The sequence below is a fragment of the Brienomyrus brachyistius genome, chromosome 2 (assembly GCF_023856365.1).
Source record: "Brienomyrus brachyistius isolate T26 chromosome 2, BBRACH_0.4, whole genome shotgun sequence".
NCBI lineage: Eukaryota > Metazoa > Chordata > Actinopteri > Osteoglossiformes > Mormyridae > Brienomyrus > Brienomyrus brachyistius.
Genome location: NC_064534.1, coordinates 26,210,111 through 26,228,874, shown reverse-complemented (window position 1 = coordinate 26,228,874; position 18,764 = coordinate 26,210,111). Strand labels below are relative to the sequence as shown.

Here is an 18,764-nt window from a genome sequence, read left to right as displayed (position 1 = left end):
GGAAACCCGGGGGTTGGTGGCAGGATTGGCATTCCAGCCACCGGAAAAAAACCTCACACTGGTCCATTCGGACTAGTGTGGTGCTGAGGTATCACCCGCCACATGACTACACTCAGGTTCTCATGCCTTAGGTTTGTCATGTGGTGGGTGTGGCAACACACTGTAACCACTGCAAGCTCCTTACCTGTAAATGCCTGTACTGTGATTCTTATCTGTTAAGCACATTGGTTAGCTACTGTTTAAATGTACTTTAAAAATCAATTTGCTTTGCTTTGCTGGCCAGCAACAATACTCAGGTAGGCTGGTACTAAGGAGCCCAATGTCTGGCAAAAAAATATTTCCCACACCATTATCCCACCACCCCAAACCTGAGTTGTTGATACAAGGCAAGATTGATCAACGCTTTAATGTTGTTCACACCAAATTATGACTCTACCATCTGAATGTCGCAGTAGAAATCAAGAAGGATACTATAATTTATGGAGGAAACAGGGAGAACATGCAAAGTCTACACAAACACAGAAGAGGTGGGATTCAATACTCCAACCCTAACGAGTGAGGTATCAGTGCTACATACTGAACCACTGTTCTGAATTACAGCAAGCCTGCACATTTTATCTAGGTCATTTATTGCAGCAACTCCACCAGTAAAATTGGTTCTTTTGGATATTCAGTCTTAGATAGATCTCTCGTGACGTTTTTCTTAATGAAACTATCCCTTATGTACATTTAGGGAGGCGGACTCGCTGTGCTTCTGAACTTCATCTGCTCAGTTTCTTCCACAACTTTTCCACTATATTTAAGAAGGCACCAATACTTAGTAACTCAGTTACTACTGAAGTACAAATCATTAACAAATATAGTAGCTACTTGAGATGGGTCAAGATTAATCAATGATGAACCAACATGAGATGAGTATTTCACTTATTATTCGTTCCATCAGTAGTTCACAAAGGTTTGCAGAATTAAAGTAACAAATGTAGTAATTGCTTGAAATAAAAGATGTGTCACAATTAAATAATGATCAACCAGTTGAGTACTCTGTGACTGTGACTCTTTATACTCAACTGGTTGGTTGAACCAAAACCTTGGTCTGGATTTCTACTTTCTGGAACTGAACTTTCCACCTCTGTCTGCAGTGGATTACTTTTGTGATTCACTTACCCAATGCTGAACAGGAGTAACTGTGGATGCAAGAGGAACCTGCTTGAAAGGGATGTCGGGGTATTAACCGGGACTGTATCCAAAAAACATAAAACAACAGTTGCCCATCTCACTGCAGAATTAAATGCACACCTCAATTCCTGTTCCCACCAAAACTATTTGGTGAGACCTCCACAGGGTCAATATTTATGGTCAGGCTGCTATTGCCAAACCTTTAGTCGCTCATACCAATGCCAAACGTCAGTCTCAACGGTGCCAGCAACACAACTCTTGGGCTGTGGCCAATGTAAAACATGTATTGTTCTCTGTCTTTCCCACATTCAAAAGAGTCAAAGTGTGGAGAACCCCCAAAGTGGTTTACCACCCGGACTATTCCGTACCTAGAGTGCACTACGGGAGTGGATCAGTGATGATTTGGGCTGCAATATCATGGCATTCCCTAACCCCACTGCTTGTTATAGATGGGTGCGTCACTGGCAAGGACTACTAAACCATTCTGGAGGACCATGTTCACCTGAAGGTGGTGCCATGTATCGATACACAGCAAGACTGGAGACAGGGCTGTTTGATGAACATGAAAGTGAAGTTGAACACCTCCCATGGCCTGCACTGTCACCAGATCTGAATATTATTGAGCCACTTTGGGGTGTTTTGGAGGAGCAAGTCAGTCAAGTTTCCTCCAACAGCATCACGTAGTGACCTGGCCATTGTTCTGCAAGGGGAATGGCTCAAAATCCCTCTGATAACTGTGCAGGACTTGTGTTTGTCATTCCTAAGACTAATTGATGCTGTATTACAGTAACCACAAAACTACACTATATTAGTAAATAATTATGGTCTAAAACCAGATGTTTCAGTTTCACTGGCCAACCCCAGTTTGATGGTTCTATGTGAGCCATTGCAATGCATCACTGTAAAACACCCAATCAGAGCAAGACTCATGAACAAGAACATACCAATAAACCCAACAAATAAGAGAAAACAGTTTAATTCAAGGGCCAAATTATAGGGTTGTAAACAAGCCTGTAAAACCAACTCTGGACAGTTTTTGACCAATCTGTGGTTGATTAGCACATTATATGTACACACTAGAGAACAATTTGATATTTTAAAAAAAGAAATATATATATATATATATATATATATATATATATATATATATATATATATGTCAATGAGTCTCACAATCCATAAGGACTTACCACTTACCATATTGGACTGACAATGTGGAAAATCACTGCAGTTTTAGCAACTCAGTGGACACTTGCTTAATTTCGAAAAAAAATTATAATTTTATTGGTTTTCTATCAAAAATCATTACTTTCTTCATTTGTTTACTATATATATCATTAGAATCAACCAGTAGTTTTAAGTAAAATGTTAATTCCAAGTAAATAAATGGAAACTCAGTTTAGAGTTCTGTAAGAGCTGTTCTGAGTTTTAAAAGTTCACTGGTAAGCAGTTTTACTTGGTGCTTATATACTATAAGCACTGCCTTTAGTAGAGCAATTTGTTAACGGAAACCCTGATGAATTCATACTCGAAGTTATGCTTGATGGCGAAGCCTGATGACCAAATTGCTTCACACTACAGTCTGCATCCTTGTTTGTCCATCAAACTAAAGCATACATTACTCTTCTGTGAAGGTGTCTTCTTTTATTATTCCTTAAACTGATCTTTAGCAATTTCTGTAGTTGCAGCATGTATTACAATGCATATATTTTACATAACATTGTAATGTTGAACTATCATCAAATGCTGTGTAAAGCAACAAGTAGGCAGAAAAACAACACACAACTAAAGCAATTTTTATAATGAATTTAATGTATTTTTATAAATGTTTGCAAATGATACCATAAAAGATGTTCACATAAGCACCTTGTTCAAAATGACTGTACGGCCATTCGCATTACAGAGCATTAATATAGTAAGACATTTGTGCCACCTGAACAACAAGCAGGAGTAAGCATAACTGCAAGTGAATTTGGAGAAAAATGGCAGAAAATTGTCTGGGCCTTCCTTAGAGAATTCCGAAGCCTGAACATGAGGAACTTGCTGAGAAGCACCAGTTCACACTCTCCTTTTAAAAAGCCATGCACAGGAACTCACTCTACTGTACATACTCCCCTTAACTCTGTATGCAGGCTTGGGTAATAAACAACAGTACTGCTCCAGTTCCGATTCTTCCTGCCAAAAACATCCACAAAAATATATACAATTTACATGGTGTGTCATGGTAACAAACAGAAATGGTATCCATCTCTGGAGAGGTGTTATAGCTCTTCCCTTATTACCCTGCCCCCATGAAGGTACTCATTGGGGCTTACAAGATGCATTGTGAGCCAGTACAATAAGTAAAGCAAACATGTATTTTTGTTTGTTTTTTTTAATGCTTTTTTTAAATAATTGTGGAACATTAACGTATTTCCCTTTAGAACGCTTTTTCCTCAAAAGTGCGATTAAATAAACTAAATGTATATACAATTCTATGTTAATAAAATATTAAATTATTTCGTTTTTACAACAAATTATATAAAAATAATGTAATTGTACAGCCAGGTGAAAATGAAATGTTAAAAATAAAAAACTGTAAGTAAAAATGTACTTTTTGAGTATATTAGACTCAGTGCTTCGGTTTTAATTATTATTATTTACAATGTTTAAAGCTAACCTTGATAGCTATCAGTATATCCTCTTCTAAATACTCATTATTGTACCTGTTCACCACTGAGAGTTCCAGATTCACCAGGGAGGCCCAACGCATTTCAATTCCACCCCTGGTCTAAAATAATGGCAATAAATTGTCTCTAATTGAATGGGGACTGCCATGAATCTCCATGCAAAGATATGACTGAAAACCTGTTGGCACTGCCAGCAGAGATATATCTCATCGTTAAGGCCACTTCCCATGTCCGTGTTCAGGAATCCAGATCTACAAAAAACCCACTAAAATTTGGCACCACAAACTACGCTATTTAACGTTCTCGTTTAGTTCATGCACAGGTGGAGATTTTCGGGCATGAACAATGCATCGTCGCAGATGTTAAATGCTGGTTTATGAGCTGAGAAACACGCTGCTGTTGTACATCTTACCCTTTGCCCTTTACTTGCCCAAGGATTAACATCCAACCATCATTTCACAGGTCGCACAAACATAGACTTCAACAGAAAGACGACAGATTACCCTCAGAAGAAAACAGGACAGAGGTTAACTGATGCCATAAATAATTAAAAATATAAGCCCTATTCTCATGTTTTTTTTATTGCATTTTCATCCCTTGCCCTAGGGATAGGCAGCCCCTGAAATTAAGTGCCACAGGGAGAGGGAACAAAACATCGACTGCTTGGTGAGGTACATGCACATGATATTGGTGCCTTTTCCTTTTCAGGAATGATCACTCCTGGCTGGTTTAGGCCAGGATTAAAGCTGAGGCATTAGAGTTTAGACTCTGAGCCACAGTGTCCCATATAAGCATGTCACGATTGTTATGCAGAGGAAATGCCTTTGTCTATTCACTATAGGCATAATAAGACACTTATTTTCATACCAGAGAAAAGACACGACTATACTGTAAGGTGTGGAAAAATCAAGGGGGTATGTTTGGTTTCAACATTGGTAGGAAGCAAATCAGCCCCTAATCCACACCCCCCTAAACACACACAGGTCTCCCACAATATTGGTAAGGATATTACAGTATAAGAATACTGGACATATTCCTACTTTCCATACCCAAAAATGCAGCTATTTGGAAGCTGTTGCAATTCCAAGGCATGTACAGTATGAAGAGTGTCTTTAATATACAGTAGACCACATTCTAACTGGATTTATCCATAACCGTGCCAATTGTAAAAATGTGTATTTGAAAGTTCTTCTTTAAGGATGTAGTTGCATCTGTAAAAAAAATGGTAAAAATGGGAAACCAGTGTGGAAAAAGTATTTCTTTTGAAGTAATTCAGTTTTATGAATCACTGTGTTTCTCGAATCTCTGGCAAAGACTAGTAACTGTGTGATTCATGTTCTCTGATTTACCCAAACATTTCTTATCAAAAATGAAATTGGAATAAATAAATTAATAAATAGCTACCCTGTAAACAGCTTTAAAAGCCCATCTGAGAGATGAATGATTCAACAAGAAAAACGTTGCAATTTGGACTCTAAAATTACTATATATACGATAAATGCTGCTAATTAACACATACTTAAAATAAATATCTAATAATTGCCTCATATTCATAGTCTTCATTGTTATTCTTAATCAGCAGATCCATGGAAAATGTGAGATTCCACAGAGACAATAATACAAGTGTCTTACAGACAAGCGTTGAATAAACTGGTAGTTTAGTCTTAGTTTGTTCTTAGAAGAAGTGGTGGGTCTTATGCGTCACTTAAGAAATGTGCTTCAGAAACTGGCTTTATGGCAGTTTGAATGCCAAATCATGACAAGAAGCTTCCAAGATCCCCTGTCTGTTTAGCCTGTACTTCTCATACTAAGCAGCAGGGCAATACTGTGTTTTATAATCCCTTTCTCATCTTTTCTTACACTCAGTTCCTTCACTGCAGCAGCATAGACCCAGAACTAAACAGAAGGTGACTTGTACCAACTGTCTTTGTGTGGCACCAACATCTTTGATAAGTGACAAGTTTATAGGTGAGTAAGTTTATGCCTGTCAGAATACTGTAGATTCCCTAGTGACTCTAGGATTTTAGGCTTAGATTTAGTTCAACAACAGCTCCAGACTGTAAATATATTTATATACAGGGATTTACATTACTGGTGCAGTATCCATTTGCAATATTAAGGTTCAAATGAACGGTAATTTCTTGTCATAGTAGCACAAATGTGTACTTGTTTTACGCCACTAAAGCGTACTTGTGCACTAGTCATGTCCATCCCTGTCTATAAAGTTGATAGCACTGTAATGTTTTTAAATCACATCATGGTATTTAGTGTCCATCACCCACCCCCAAGTCTGCTCTCCTCAGCAGAGATGCTGAGGAGTTTACCGGGACTCCTGCGAGTCCTCCGTCAGGGTGACATAGATGATAGGGACGAGGCCCACGCTGTTGCCCAGGACACAGCGCAGCCAGTCGGGGTCAGCGCGGCTCAGCACCTGCAGCAGGTCTCCCTTTTTGAAACTCAGGTGTCCCGGCTCGGTGGCAAGGTGGTGACACAGGGCCCGGACCTTCCTGGGAAACGGAGCATCAGTAACAGAAAAGCATGAGCAAGGAGGAGCCTGTCAGAGGGAAACACATGAAGAGAGAGGGGAAGGAGCAGCAATACAACAGCGGTATGACGTTACCCCATAAGACACCATTTCATGCACAAAGTGCTTATCATCACCACGACTCCCAAAAAAAGCCTAAATTGCTCAATCGGTTTGAAGAATGTTGAAGAATGTTGAAGAGATTCTCAAGAAAAGGGTTCTCACATTACCTTGCATTGACTATGAGCAAACATTACGTTTATTGTTTAATAAACGTTGTTATAATGATGATCTAGCTTTGAAGCCTGGATTTTATTACATTATACCAAGGTGTACAAGTGCATATACCAAGTGTACACTATATGCATATCAGTGTGTGTGTGTATATATATATATATATATATATATATATATATATATATATATATATATAAAAAATAGTGCACTGTATATTTCACATAGCCATCAGTTATGTTGTGCTTATAGATATACATAGATATACGTTAAACTTAAACATAAATAAACACATAAAATCATTTGAATGAAAAACGCAGTAAGGTACCATGGCGCTGGCTGCTGGCTGGTCTCTGTTACTGCATTACTGCATTGCTGCGCTGCAGTCAGGCCAGGGCCCTGAGGAGGAACAGCGGCGTCTGGACGCTTTCCCACTCCCACTGCCTGAGCCACAAAGTCTAGCACTGATTTGTCCAGACTGAGCCATCCTGACGGCAGCCTTAGAGGTACAAACATAGCAGGGGGTTATTTTAATGTTTCTGTTGTCAGAATACACGTCGTGTTGGTACTTTTTTTTTTTACCTGTTTTTCTGAGATTTGATGAGGCCTTGATCTTCCTTGTCTGTTGGTGCAGGGTTCCTCGCCCCTGACCCAAAGAGCCTGCTCCACCACATCATGCTTTCCTGTCCCCCCCCAGGAGCCACAGTCATGCATGCCTGAGGTGGGGGCTCTTTCTCTGTAGTCTTCCTATGCTCATTCAGTCCTGATTCCGGAATGTTGCCAGCCCCGAAAGGCCTCCCTTTGCCATGGATGTCATTCACTCTACAGCTGCTTTCACTGCTCAGGTCCCTATTACTGGCCTCGGCCCCTTCTACCACGCCCTCTCTGGGGGGGTGCTGGCTCTGTTCATGCCCCGACTCTGCCTCCCCAGTTCCGCTTCGCTTCTTCCTCTTTTCCCATTTCACAAATTTTGACCCTTCTGTAGAGTTTTCAATATAGACCTGAGAGCTCTGCATCAGCTGGTACCACCAGCCTGCTTGCCTGTCTCTCTGTCTGTCCACGTTCATCTTCTTGTCCTTCTGCCCCTCTGCAGGTAGCTCAGACCTAGCCTCTACCTCAAAACCTTTCACTTTCCGCAATGCCTTCCCTTCTTCTGCCCTCCTGTCTCCACAACATTTGTTTAAGTAGTCCGTCTCATTTTGTGCCAACCTCCAACCTCCTTCTCTTACTGGCTTTATAATACCTGACTCCATTCCCTCTTTCTGGGTCTCAAAATTCCTCCCTCTCTGTTGTTCAGTTCCGTATTTTTTTTGCTCAATGCCACCAATATTGAGCGATGGACCCTTCTGGTTCAACTCCATCACTTCTTTTTCTACCCCCTGCTCTTCTCTTCTGGCCTCTGTTTTCTCTCTCTTGGTCTCCACTCCAGCTTTACCCCAGCCCTTCATTAACTGGAAGGTGGAGCGTGCAGACCACTCCAGCCCCAGGCCAGTAGAACATAACTGCTCTTTGTGCCGGATATGGTCTTGACCCTTCTGCCGAAGTTGAGGCTCAAACAGAAGGTCCAGTTCAAAGGGCAGCAGGGACAGTGGCTGCAGAAGCAGAAGTAGCTCCTGGACCAGGGGCTGGCAGATGCCTTGCGATAGTGGTAAGAAGCCCCAGGGGTGGTAGTGCATTGCGATGATGTCTGAGAACAGGGAGAGGTGAAGCACCATCAGCACTGGGAAGCTGGGAGAGTAGAGAACCAACATATGCAGACTGTTCTGCTTTTCTCATATATACTTACCCTCATGAGTGAAGAGATGATTGAACCAAAATTCCAGTGATTGTAAGCTGTTAAAGAATGAACATGATTAATACTGTAATTAGCACTAAAGAGACCTTGGAACAGAACTTGACAGAAATGTTTTATAAATAATTCATAAATAATTCTTTATGAATAATTCTATCAATATTCTTTATTGCTAAGGATTTAATGAATTACGACCACTTATCTTCAATAAGTTACCATTGTTATTAAATGAAAAACAGGACAAGTTCAGCCCTATCATTCCTCTTGCAAATCAATGCTTATTTTTTCTATACTTCTCTTTGATTACGAATCTACTCTGTCAGAAAGACAGAGTACTGATTTGTACTTTTACTTGTCAGTGGGGCTGTACCCCAGTGTAAGGTCTGCCAACTGTACCCTAGATGTAGGTAAGTGTACCTTTTAGAGTAACATTTTACATTAACTGCACCTTCATAATGCTTTTATATTACATTCATAAAACGTTCAGTACACCTTCATAATGTATTCATTAAGTATTCATAAAACATTCATAAACATCATGTATGTATACCTTAACATCCTAATATCCCTTAACAGCTGTAATGTACACTTATAACAAACATTATATAATTATAACAAACATTAACATTGTATAATCATGTAATGTTTGTTATTAATGTATATTAAAGCTGTTAAGGGATGTTAGGATGTTAAGGTGTACTTGCATGCTGCTTATGAATGTTGTATGAATGTATTATGAATGCATTATGAAGGTGCACTGAATGTTCTATGAATGCATAATGAATCCCTTGCACTTAATGTACAGCGTTATCCCTTTTAGTGTAATTCAAGGTGCAGAAATGGAGAAACATCCCCTAGGTACAAACAACTTTAATGTGCCCCCAGTGGTACAAAAAGGCTCCTCATAGTCCAATTCTGAACATTTACCCTTGAGGGTTCAGCTCCAGTGACAAGAAAGCAACTTGCTTTCTTTTTTTCTGACAGTGTAGAGTAATGTTTAATATTCAAAATAAGGCTGCATGTAGTCAGTGCTAAGCTACATTTTTACCATCATTTTCTACGGTGAAAAAATAATGAAACAAGAGAAACTGATAAGAAAAGATAATGCTACTTACTTGAGCAAGCCAAAGATGAAGGCATTTAGCCTCATGCTGTGATTGGTCAGCTCAGAGTACTGGCTCACCTTGGAGAACAGACCATGAATGACACGTGTGGAGGGCCCTGGGAAGGGGGGAAGGAGATAGATGGGTGGGAAAGAATTCAGAGTCAGTAAGTTCAACTTCATCTGTGGTATAGCACCGTCATCTACTACCTTAGTTATGGCAATAACAGCACTGCCATTTTCACTCCTTTCAAATGTAGGATTACTATGGAAAATGATCATAAATGCCACTGTTATAATCCTTTCTCCATAGCGACGAACCTAGCTGCGCAGAGGACTCTACTACGCTCCAGGGCACATTCCGCCGCTGCCCGATGATTAAATCCAGGACGTAACCTCGCAGTCCATCTTGCAGGACATCCCTAATGGCAGGACACAGGTACTTCAGAATCAGGTGTCCGATATTGGGGCTGACGGAACTGTTTCCCAATTTTGCCTGAAGAGAAAAGAGAAGGGTAGGCTATTATTATTATTATTATTATTAGCTTTAACATTAACTTTACCACCTGAGAGTACATGGCTCATGCAACAATAGGTCCCCTTTGAAGAAATATATCTATGCATTTAGTCATAATTCCACAGTCTGCACTATTATCTGATTCACACAATTTTGCCATACAGACTGGTGGTATCTCTACAAAGTATTAACAATTCTACCTTCACTCCAGCGTCCCGGCTTGTACCGAAATAAGTCACTATGAAATCCACTGCCATGTTCAGAGCTTTCACCAGATCTAAGATTCACAGGGGAAGAGAAAACAAAGAAAACGTTACAAAAATATTATGAAAACTTTATATTTGCAAAGGATAAAGATAATGCAACAAATAATAAAACAATATAATGAAACAACATAAGTGATAAGTTGACTAAAGGAAAGTTTATCTTATGAAAAAGAACAGTGATCACCAAAGAACACAGACCTCAGGCAGTGGGGCTGCAATTGGAGGTTTTACAGTCTTTCCACAAAGAAGACCTTGGTTTGGCTAGATCTGCCCCCACCCCCAACATGACAGCTCACCCTTCTTCTGCAGCAGGTCAATGGACAGAGACTCGGACGTCCCATCAGGCGACAGGCAGAATTCGTCCGGCGGCCTCTCGGAGACATAGTCAGGTAAGGACTCGCTGTGTTGGTGTGGCAGCAGCTTGAGAGGCTGACCTTCAGAGGGGAAAGTCACACGCTATGAGCACACACACATACCAGGGCTGTGACGGTACACATAACCCTCATGTACTGTTTGGTGCAGTATGCACAATGAAATGGATGAATACAGGTGGAACCTAAATTCACAACGGATGTTCAAGACAGAAAATACTATGATGCTGGTTACGGTCATTAATAATCAGCAGTATGGGAACATTTCGGTTTCCCAATAAATTACGCCAGAACTGAAGAGAGTGTAGTTGATGAGACTGAGACTGGTTCCCAGGTATGTTATTCCAAACTCGGATATGTCTCTGGAAACACATTCAAAAATCACATTTGCGGCGACATCATCCGAGTCTGTGTGCAACCAAAACTAGAAAAAGGCAGAAACAGCCTCAAGTTAGTCTCCCTGCAGCCTCTAAGGTGCTTTTGTCAGGAAATTCAGACCGAGCTAAAAAATGGCTACTGGGGTGTTTATCACTACAGATGTGCAACAAAACCCGGTAGTAGGGTGCACTGGATTCAGACAGGATTTATGATTGTTATGATGATTTATTTTGTATTTGAAAAATGTATTTTACATATTTCACCGAACCGTGAATTTTATGTGCTGTTACACCCCTAAAACACACACATACAGGGAAACACGTTTCCTGAAACCCTTCTCAGAGATACAATTCTCACCAGGAGTTGCAGTTAATCTTTCATTTTTAAATAGAGAATAAGACTATATAGGCAGCTCTCAATTTATGTAAAACCGGTTTAAGTAAATCCAGACTTACATAAATATTATACAAGATACACAAAGTTTACAGAAGCATTAACTAAAAAAAGATGACATATGCCTGTAAATGTAACCTTATTAGTTATATATTTTATCTTATGTGTTTTTTGCTGTATGATACTGAATAGTAAATCCGACTTAAGTAAAATTTGACTTATGGACGGGTTTGTGGAATGGATTACTAACGTCAGTCCAGAACTGCCTGTTAGGTTGGTTGGAAATGCTGAAAGGAACCTTTAAGCCAAGGTCCCCCTCCATCCCAAGCCAATATGAGAAACAGCACCATGGAGCAGTGATTGAGTAAGACTGGAAGATGCTGGGAAATTAAAGACATTACGCCAAGCTAGAATTCCCCCGCTCATTTTTCCTCTGAGACAGCCATCGGCCGGAAGTTCAGAATCTTTCTCCACCCCCAGCGGGTTCAGACGCCGGTATTCGCGCCACTTCAGAGCCTGTGGGGAGAAGCGGTGCACTGGGGAAGGGGCGGAAGGTTGACCAGACACACAAACAGAAGAACAGAACGGGGGGGACAAATAAACATCACAGAGAGAGGAGGAACCAACATGAATGATGGGAAAGGACAGAGAGAATAGAGTGAAAACAATGAGGAAAGTGTAATTAGGACAGGATAACCAAATAAGAACGAAGGTAGATCCAGTTATTAGATCCAAGGGATATTCATATTAAATGTTACGAAAAAGTGCAATTCATGCGAATGGGCTGCAGTCTGGTGATTGAAATCCATCCATCCTGGACAGAGCAGTATGGGAGGCTGGAGTCTATCCAACACAGCAGAAGGCAGGCAAGACCCTGGACAGGATGGCGGCCCATCAAAGAGCACACACACAAAACAGCACTGCCACAGCACTGCCACAGCACTGCCTTAGCACGGCCACAGCACTGCCACAGCACTGCCACAGCACTGCCACAGCACTGCCTCAGCACTGCCACAGCACTGCCACAGCACTGCCCCCAAAAAGGGTACAAGAAGAAAGTGAAGCGTGATGAGGTTAGCAGGTCCACGTAACTTAGCGTAACCTTTGTGATGGTCCCTCTCCGAAAGGAAACACAGAGAGTTGAGGCAAATAGACCTTGGAGCGACTGGGGATTAAGGGCCATGCTGAAGGCCATAAAAATGTGAAACTATTCTGCCGACCCTGGGATTTGAACCAGAGTGATCTTCTGATCACAGACACACCGACCGAACCTGCCGAGCCACACACATACAGTACGGGAACTTGGGTTTGGCAAATGTGAGAAAGCCGGGGCGGATATGCCCTGTCTCTATCTGGGGCTGGAGGATGGAGAGCTGGCCTTAAACTAGAAATGGTTACATGGAGCCATTAATATTATAATATTGTATGGGTAGAGTCAACAGAAAATCCATTACATATTCCGTTTAAAAATTTGTAAATAATGAAAAGATAAGATTATTCTGGTGGCTACATGTTTAATTTTTTAGTTTTTTGTTTAATTTTCCTATAAATTGACAAAATAATGTTGACGAATCTGCTTGGTTTGTAGGTCGCTTTATATAAAACCATCTCCTAGATAAATAAACGAAACAAAAAAAATGTATGTTAGCAATGAATTAAATCTAGATGTCAGTATTTAAGTCTGGCCATTTGTTGACGATACTCATAACTGAAAAAACAAACCACAGAAACAGGTATAACAGTAGAAAAGACAAAAGGAAATGAAGGATGGGAGCTATTGCTGACTAATGGCTACTGTTTGACGGACACAGGCGTTGTCAAGTAGGCATCTGAGGAGAATAATGGCATTCGGTTGCCAAAAACTGAGACTGAACCCTGTTATTATGAAGAAGAAGTGTTTTCAAAAGCAAACCGAGTTGGAGACACCTACTTTTAGATAGTGTGGGTCCTGAGCAGTCAGCAACAGAGGCTTTCATCCGTTGGCTGCTGCCATAACTGGGGGTGGGTTCCAGGGGATTGGGTATGGTAGCCGGGGAGGTCCGTTGGATGCGGCTAACTGAAGCCACAGGCAGTAGCGGAGATGACGAAGTGTTCTTCAAGGGAGGGGAAACTGTGGTGGCGGGAGGCCGTCCTTCAACAAGGCTCTGCCCTTGAGCCTGGCTCAACTGCAAGGAGCACCAGGGGGTGGCCAAGAGGGGCAGAGGGTCAGCAGTCCCTGGGAAAGAGAGGCTGTGTGGGGCGTTTGAGCTTCCCAGGTCACACTCTGGGTTCAGGCTGCAAGTGGAGCAGGTCTCCAAGCTGGGAATCTCATGCTGGCGGACTGGGGAGTAACTTCCAAGTGGGGAGGGCCGGACGGAGCCTGGGGCCATGACCTGCCTCCTCGGGGGGCCCTCCATGGGCTCCTCGGCCCCTTGGACGGTCAGCTTTCCTCTGGCTCGGTTCTGCATCTGGCTGAGGTACTCGCTCAGCAGTGGCCGCAGAAATTGGCTCTGGGACTTGCCCACCTGATGCTGGAACATGAAGGGCTGGATGGGAAGGGTGTTGGGCCGCTTGTCCTTGCCGTATCGTACCACTGAAGGAGAACCATCGGATGATGGGGACGAGCCGACTGACACGGGACAGAAACGACAGAGAAAAAGAAAGAACCAGAAAGAAAAGATGGAGACAAAAAAAAACACAACTTTGCCCAATCAGCACTTAATAAGCACTTAAGCAATACAGGGATTAATTTCCTTTTGCATTTATCCAAATCTAGAGTTATAATTCAAATGCAACACATTATTTGTTGAGTTACGGAGTTTATCCCAAGTGAAAAAACACTCTGGATGTGATATCAGCCCTTCACAGGACATACACTCTCACACACACGGGCAATTTAGAAACGGCAATTCACAAAACCTGGTTTTCAGAATATCGGAGGAAACAGGAGTACCCAGAGGAAACCCATGCAAACACAGGAGAAGATGTAAGCTCCGCCCACGCAGAGCTGGGTCATGTACCAAACCCAGCACCCTGGAGGTGTGAGGCTTTAGTCCTTCTAGAGTCACATCGCGACTATTATTTTTATTCTGGGCTATTGTTCTCCAAACCCATTCTTGAATAAAGATTTTACACTCACATAAATTTTCTCTATTAATGACTCACAATAAATATAGGAATAGAAATCATAGAAATTCATGGAAAAATAATGGAAAAAAATTGTGTACTAATAAATAATACAGAATGCTAAAACAAGAAGTAAAATAAACTTAACGCTAAGCTAACAGTAAGAAGAAGTTAGTCTACTAAACAAAAAAATTATAGTTCCAGAGCATTTGGTAATGATCACAGTAAAACCTGAATCAAAAAGAGCAAACAAACCTTTTCTGTGTAATCCCTTCCTTGTGTGCTCAGACTTCAATACAAACCAGACACAGGAATTGCACAATCTGTTTATCTCACATGCTCTTTCCCTTAAATGTCACCTCCGGTTTCTTAATATTGCCTCTTGTCCACAAGGGGAAGTGTTGAGCCACTGAAACAGCAGACGCCTTCATAACACACACTGCTCGCGTGCTGGACTATGAAGAGCACCTTGCAAAAATACTGCCCATTCCGAAAAATTCTCCACATAAATTTTCTCATCCAATCTGAATTCCCCACAGAACACAGCTTTCATTATTTCTTCCTGATGTGTGAACATTTCCTGTATAAGTAGCCCTGAGTCTCTGAGCTTCCTGTTTGTCGGCCCTGATTGGTAACTTAACAGCTCCTGAGGTACTGTGCTGACAGTAAACAGCAGCACTGTGCTCTGATGACACATTCTGCAGTGAGGCCCCGCCTTCCTGTATGACACGGTCACCGGGCTGGGCCTATCAGCACAAGCCCTGCTGCGCTGTAAGCAGCACCCTGAGGAATCTGTTCTCATTGATAGTGCTCATGGTGGCTGGGTGTGACGACATATCAGCTGGACAAAGGTGAAGACTACCAAATTCTGACACTGCACTTTTAACTATGTGAATGAAAGCTTTCATTTAAGACTTTGAAACAGTAGATTCAAATGTTATTTTTTATAAAATTCAAGGTAAAGTGCATTCATATATTTATAATAATATTATTAGATATTACTTCATATGTCAGCCAGACTTTAGAGAAAGACCGTAGCGTGTCTCAGGATTCTGGTCATATTTATCTAATTGACTGGTACTGTACACATTTATGTTGCTATATTTTTACAGGGGAAGCAAAGAAGAATCCAGTTAGTTAGCGTAACAGGTTTCTTTTCCGATTATATGAAGTTACAGATGCATTTGCTTACCATTTAGCATTTTGGTTTAGTGTTCCGTCCAAAGGGGTCCTTTGCAGTCCCGTTTTTCTGAAGTCCAACATGCTAACCAGACGGTGCCATAATCATGTATATGGTAGCATTTGCTGAACTATTTTATCTTTATTGTATCTGGCACCAACTTTATTGTTCTCTGAAATAGCTACACTATACTGGATATACTCTGCAGGAATCCAAAGAACTCAAACTATTTGTGTGTGTACACACATACAGCCTCTACCTGGCTGGTTTCTGGTCGTCCCCAGTATCTCCTGCTTCACCTTATTCTTATGTACTGCTGTCTTAGAAATTTTGAACCTGGAAGCAACCTGCCGCTCAGCATAGCCTTCTGCCAGCAAAGCCAGGATTAAACCAGGATTTAAAAATGCAGAATTGTTTAAATATATAGAGTGGTCTCTTAATTTTTTCCACAGCTGTTTGTGTGTGTGTGTGTGTGTGTGTGTGTGTATACATATATGTATATATTTCTATATATGCAACACACTTCCTTGTAGGTCTACGTAATGGTGCAGAAGTTACCTGAAAGTTTACATATCTTTTATTGTGTAATAAAAACCTAATCTAGGCTAAGGAAGACATTTACTTTATGGTGGGGAGCATATCCGAGGGCTGGCCAGATTCAATCACTGAAATATACTATAATTAATTATGTACTGTTTCTTCTCATACTTCTCTAATCACATTTACATGAGCCACGTAAGGCAGCTGTCTGGCATGTTCCAATGCCTATATACCCCCCCCCCCATATTTTAAAGGCCACATATTAGATGACATCGAACGACCTGGAAGTAAACCGGCAATAAATAAGAAATACCATACGTGCTGTGTGTGCCCAGGCCAATCACAAATCCAGCAGTTCACCACAGTGCGACAGTCTGCTGTACCCGTCTATCTGTCATTATAATCATGGTGCAGGGCCTGGACCTTGATCCCTTCAAACAGACTGTGCTTTTCAATAAGCTCTCTAATTATAGTACAATCCCTTCAGCGCTAGACATGCATTGCTGGTAAAATGACTGAATAATAAAGAAAAATGACTTCAAAAATAAGATGGGGCTTTACCATACTTTGACCTAATTTGAAGTATGTTTATATACTAATACACACTCAGAGGACTGTTTCTTACATACACCCACATTTTAACACAAACATCCTTCTTCTCCAAACAGCCAATCATGTGGCTGCAACCGAAGGCCTACAGCAAAGGGAGAACAAATTCACTTACTGTCTGACTAAACATTAGAATGACTAACATGTGAGATGTCAGTGGTTTTGAACGTGGTTTGATTGTTGGTGCCATTTGTGGTGGATCCAGCATCTCAGACACAGGGATTTCTAAGGTTTACAGCGATCTACAGTACTGAGCAAAAGTGTTAGGTAGTCAAAGAGAATGGTGTGTAGATGGTGGTGTAAAACGATGATAAAAGCCCAGTCTGCGACATGGAAAGAACATGGAGCGAAACTCAAACACCGAGCTGACTCAGCAACTCCAGCAGCTTATACCAAAGAAAAAGGCCCAAATGGACACATTTTGGAAGATGACACTGAACAAAAAGAAGTCAAATGGAAAGACTGCGGAAAAATAGTTTCAGTGACCAAAGGTAATACCACCAATCGGGTTCAACACTAAAAATATCTAAAATAATTTATTTTGTTTGCAAGAAATGCACACTATTTATTTTCTACTTTTTTAGGGAATATGCTTTTTACATTAGAACTAAAATGTGACCTTTTTCATAAGACAAAGCGATGTGTGCTTTGATTTCAGTTGTTATAATGCTGAATTCTGTCTTCTGAGAAAATTTATCTCCTTCCAGATAGATGTACATTGTAAAATAACAATATATATCCTCAAGTATTCTTTTGAAATTATGTCATGAGTCAAAATAACATAAGCAAAAATCTGAAATTTGCTCGTTTCAAGAACTTTCATGCAAACTGAGAATGCTCTGCATACATGCATACACACACATACTGTACGTACACACATTCCTGTAATCGTATCTTTGTGGGGACCGCTTATTCATTTCTGTGAAAAAATGCTAACGCTATCTATGATGACCTTAACCCTTACCCAGCCCTAACCATAATCATAAGTAATCGAACAAAATACAAGACTTTTGGCGTTGTTAGTTTTTTGATTGCAGTCGCAGATTTTTAGAAATTTGAGTTTTCATATTCATCACATTGTGGGGTCATTCGGTCCCCACAAGGTAAAGAATATCTGGGCCACACACACCTGCGCATGCATGCACGCACACATACACACACACACACCCCCACACAGATATACACACATACACACACAAGAAACAGGCTTTGTTGCGAATTCATACCTTCAGCGCTGGTGTGTGGTTCACAGGATTCCGCACTGGGCAAAGCATCTAGCTGGGAATGTGGGTGGAACAGCGTCGCCGCATAGCAGCTGCCTTGGCTGTAGCAGCGTGTGAGGAGCTGCGACTGCAGGCCATGCTCCTTGGCTGACTGCTTGAGTTCCAGGACAGGAGGGAACTCCAGAGCGGAGTGAGAGCGGCTAGATGAGATGTCCCTGTTGTTCACTGCACCCCGTTTCTTGCTACGGGCAATCTCTGCAAAGGAGGTGACGCGGGGGGGGCAGTGGGGGCTTCCCTCGCTAAGGCGCATGGGGCAGCTCAGCATGCGCTCCAGGGAGGGTGATGCATCTAGGCAGCGATCATAGCTGCGGGAACGGGGCCTTCCGGCGGCTTCCGCGCCGCATTGCCTGTGACTGCCAATCAGAGGGGAGACGTTCACATACAGTTGCCCCTCCAGGCTCACAGAAGTTTCAGGATCTCCTTGCCCACAGTTCATCTCCTCCATCTCTGCTTCACTGGTCATCACTGAGATTTGGTGCTATGTGAAAAAAATAGAAATCAAGGCATTTGAAACAGGTTTAGGACACATCCACAAGTTTGCATGCAAAATTAAAAAATTGACATCAGAATCTTTTTGGATTCTGATGTTGCAACATAAAACTAGTGAATAACTAGTGAATAGCTT

General features: G+C 41.4%; 1 protein-coding gene across 2 annotated transcripts in view; it reads right to left on the bottom strand.

Annotated features, from left to right (window-relative positions):
• Positions 1–2,967: 2,967 nt before the first annotated feature.
• Positions 2,968–18,764, bottom strand: part of LOC125717966 (AP-4 complex accessory subunit RUSC2-like) — a 28,521-nt gene continuing 12,724 nt past the window's right edge. Inside the window, exons 3-13 of one of the 2 annotated variants that reach the window (XM_048991389.1) lie at positions 18,083–18,617; positions 13,353–14,030; positions 11,824–11,958; positions 10,577–10,714; positions 10,215–10,291; positions 9,819–9,993; positions 9,511–9,616; positions 8,390–8,436; positions 7,186–8,290; positions 6,932–7,102; positions 2,968–6,352 (exon numbers count right to left, since the gene is read on the bottom strand). In XM_048991389.1, the coding sequence (XP_048847346.1) occupies positions 6,166–6,352; positions 6,932–7,102; positions 7,186–8,290; positions 8,390–8,436; positions 9,511–9,616; positions 9,819–9,993; positions 10,215–10,291; positions 10,577–10,714; positions 11,824–11,958; positions 13,353–14,030; positions 18,083–18,617 (3,354 nt within the window). In that variant the 3' untranslated portion in view covers positions 2,968–6,165. The remainder of the gene's footprint in view (positions 6,353–6,931; positions 7,103–7,185; positions 8,291–8,389; positions 8,437–9,510; positions 9,617–9,818; positions 9,994–10,214; positions 10,292–10,576; positions 10,715–11,823; positions 11,959–13,352; positions 14,031–18,082; positions 18,618–18,764) is intronic. The other variant, XM_048991400.1, reaches the window with a different exon arrangement.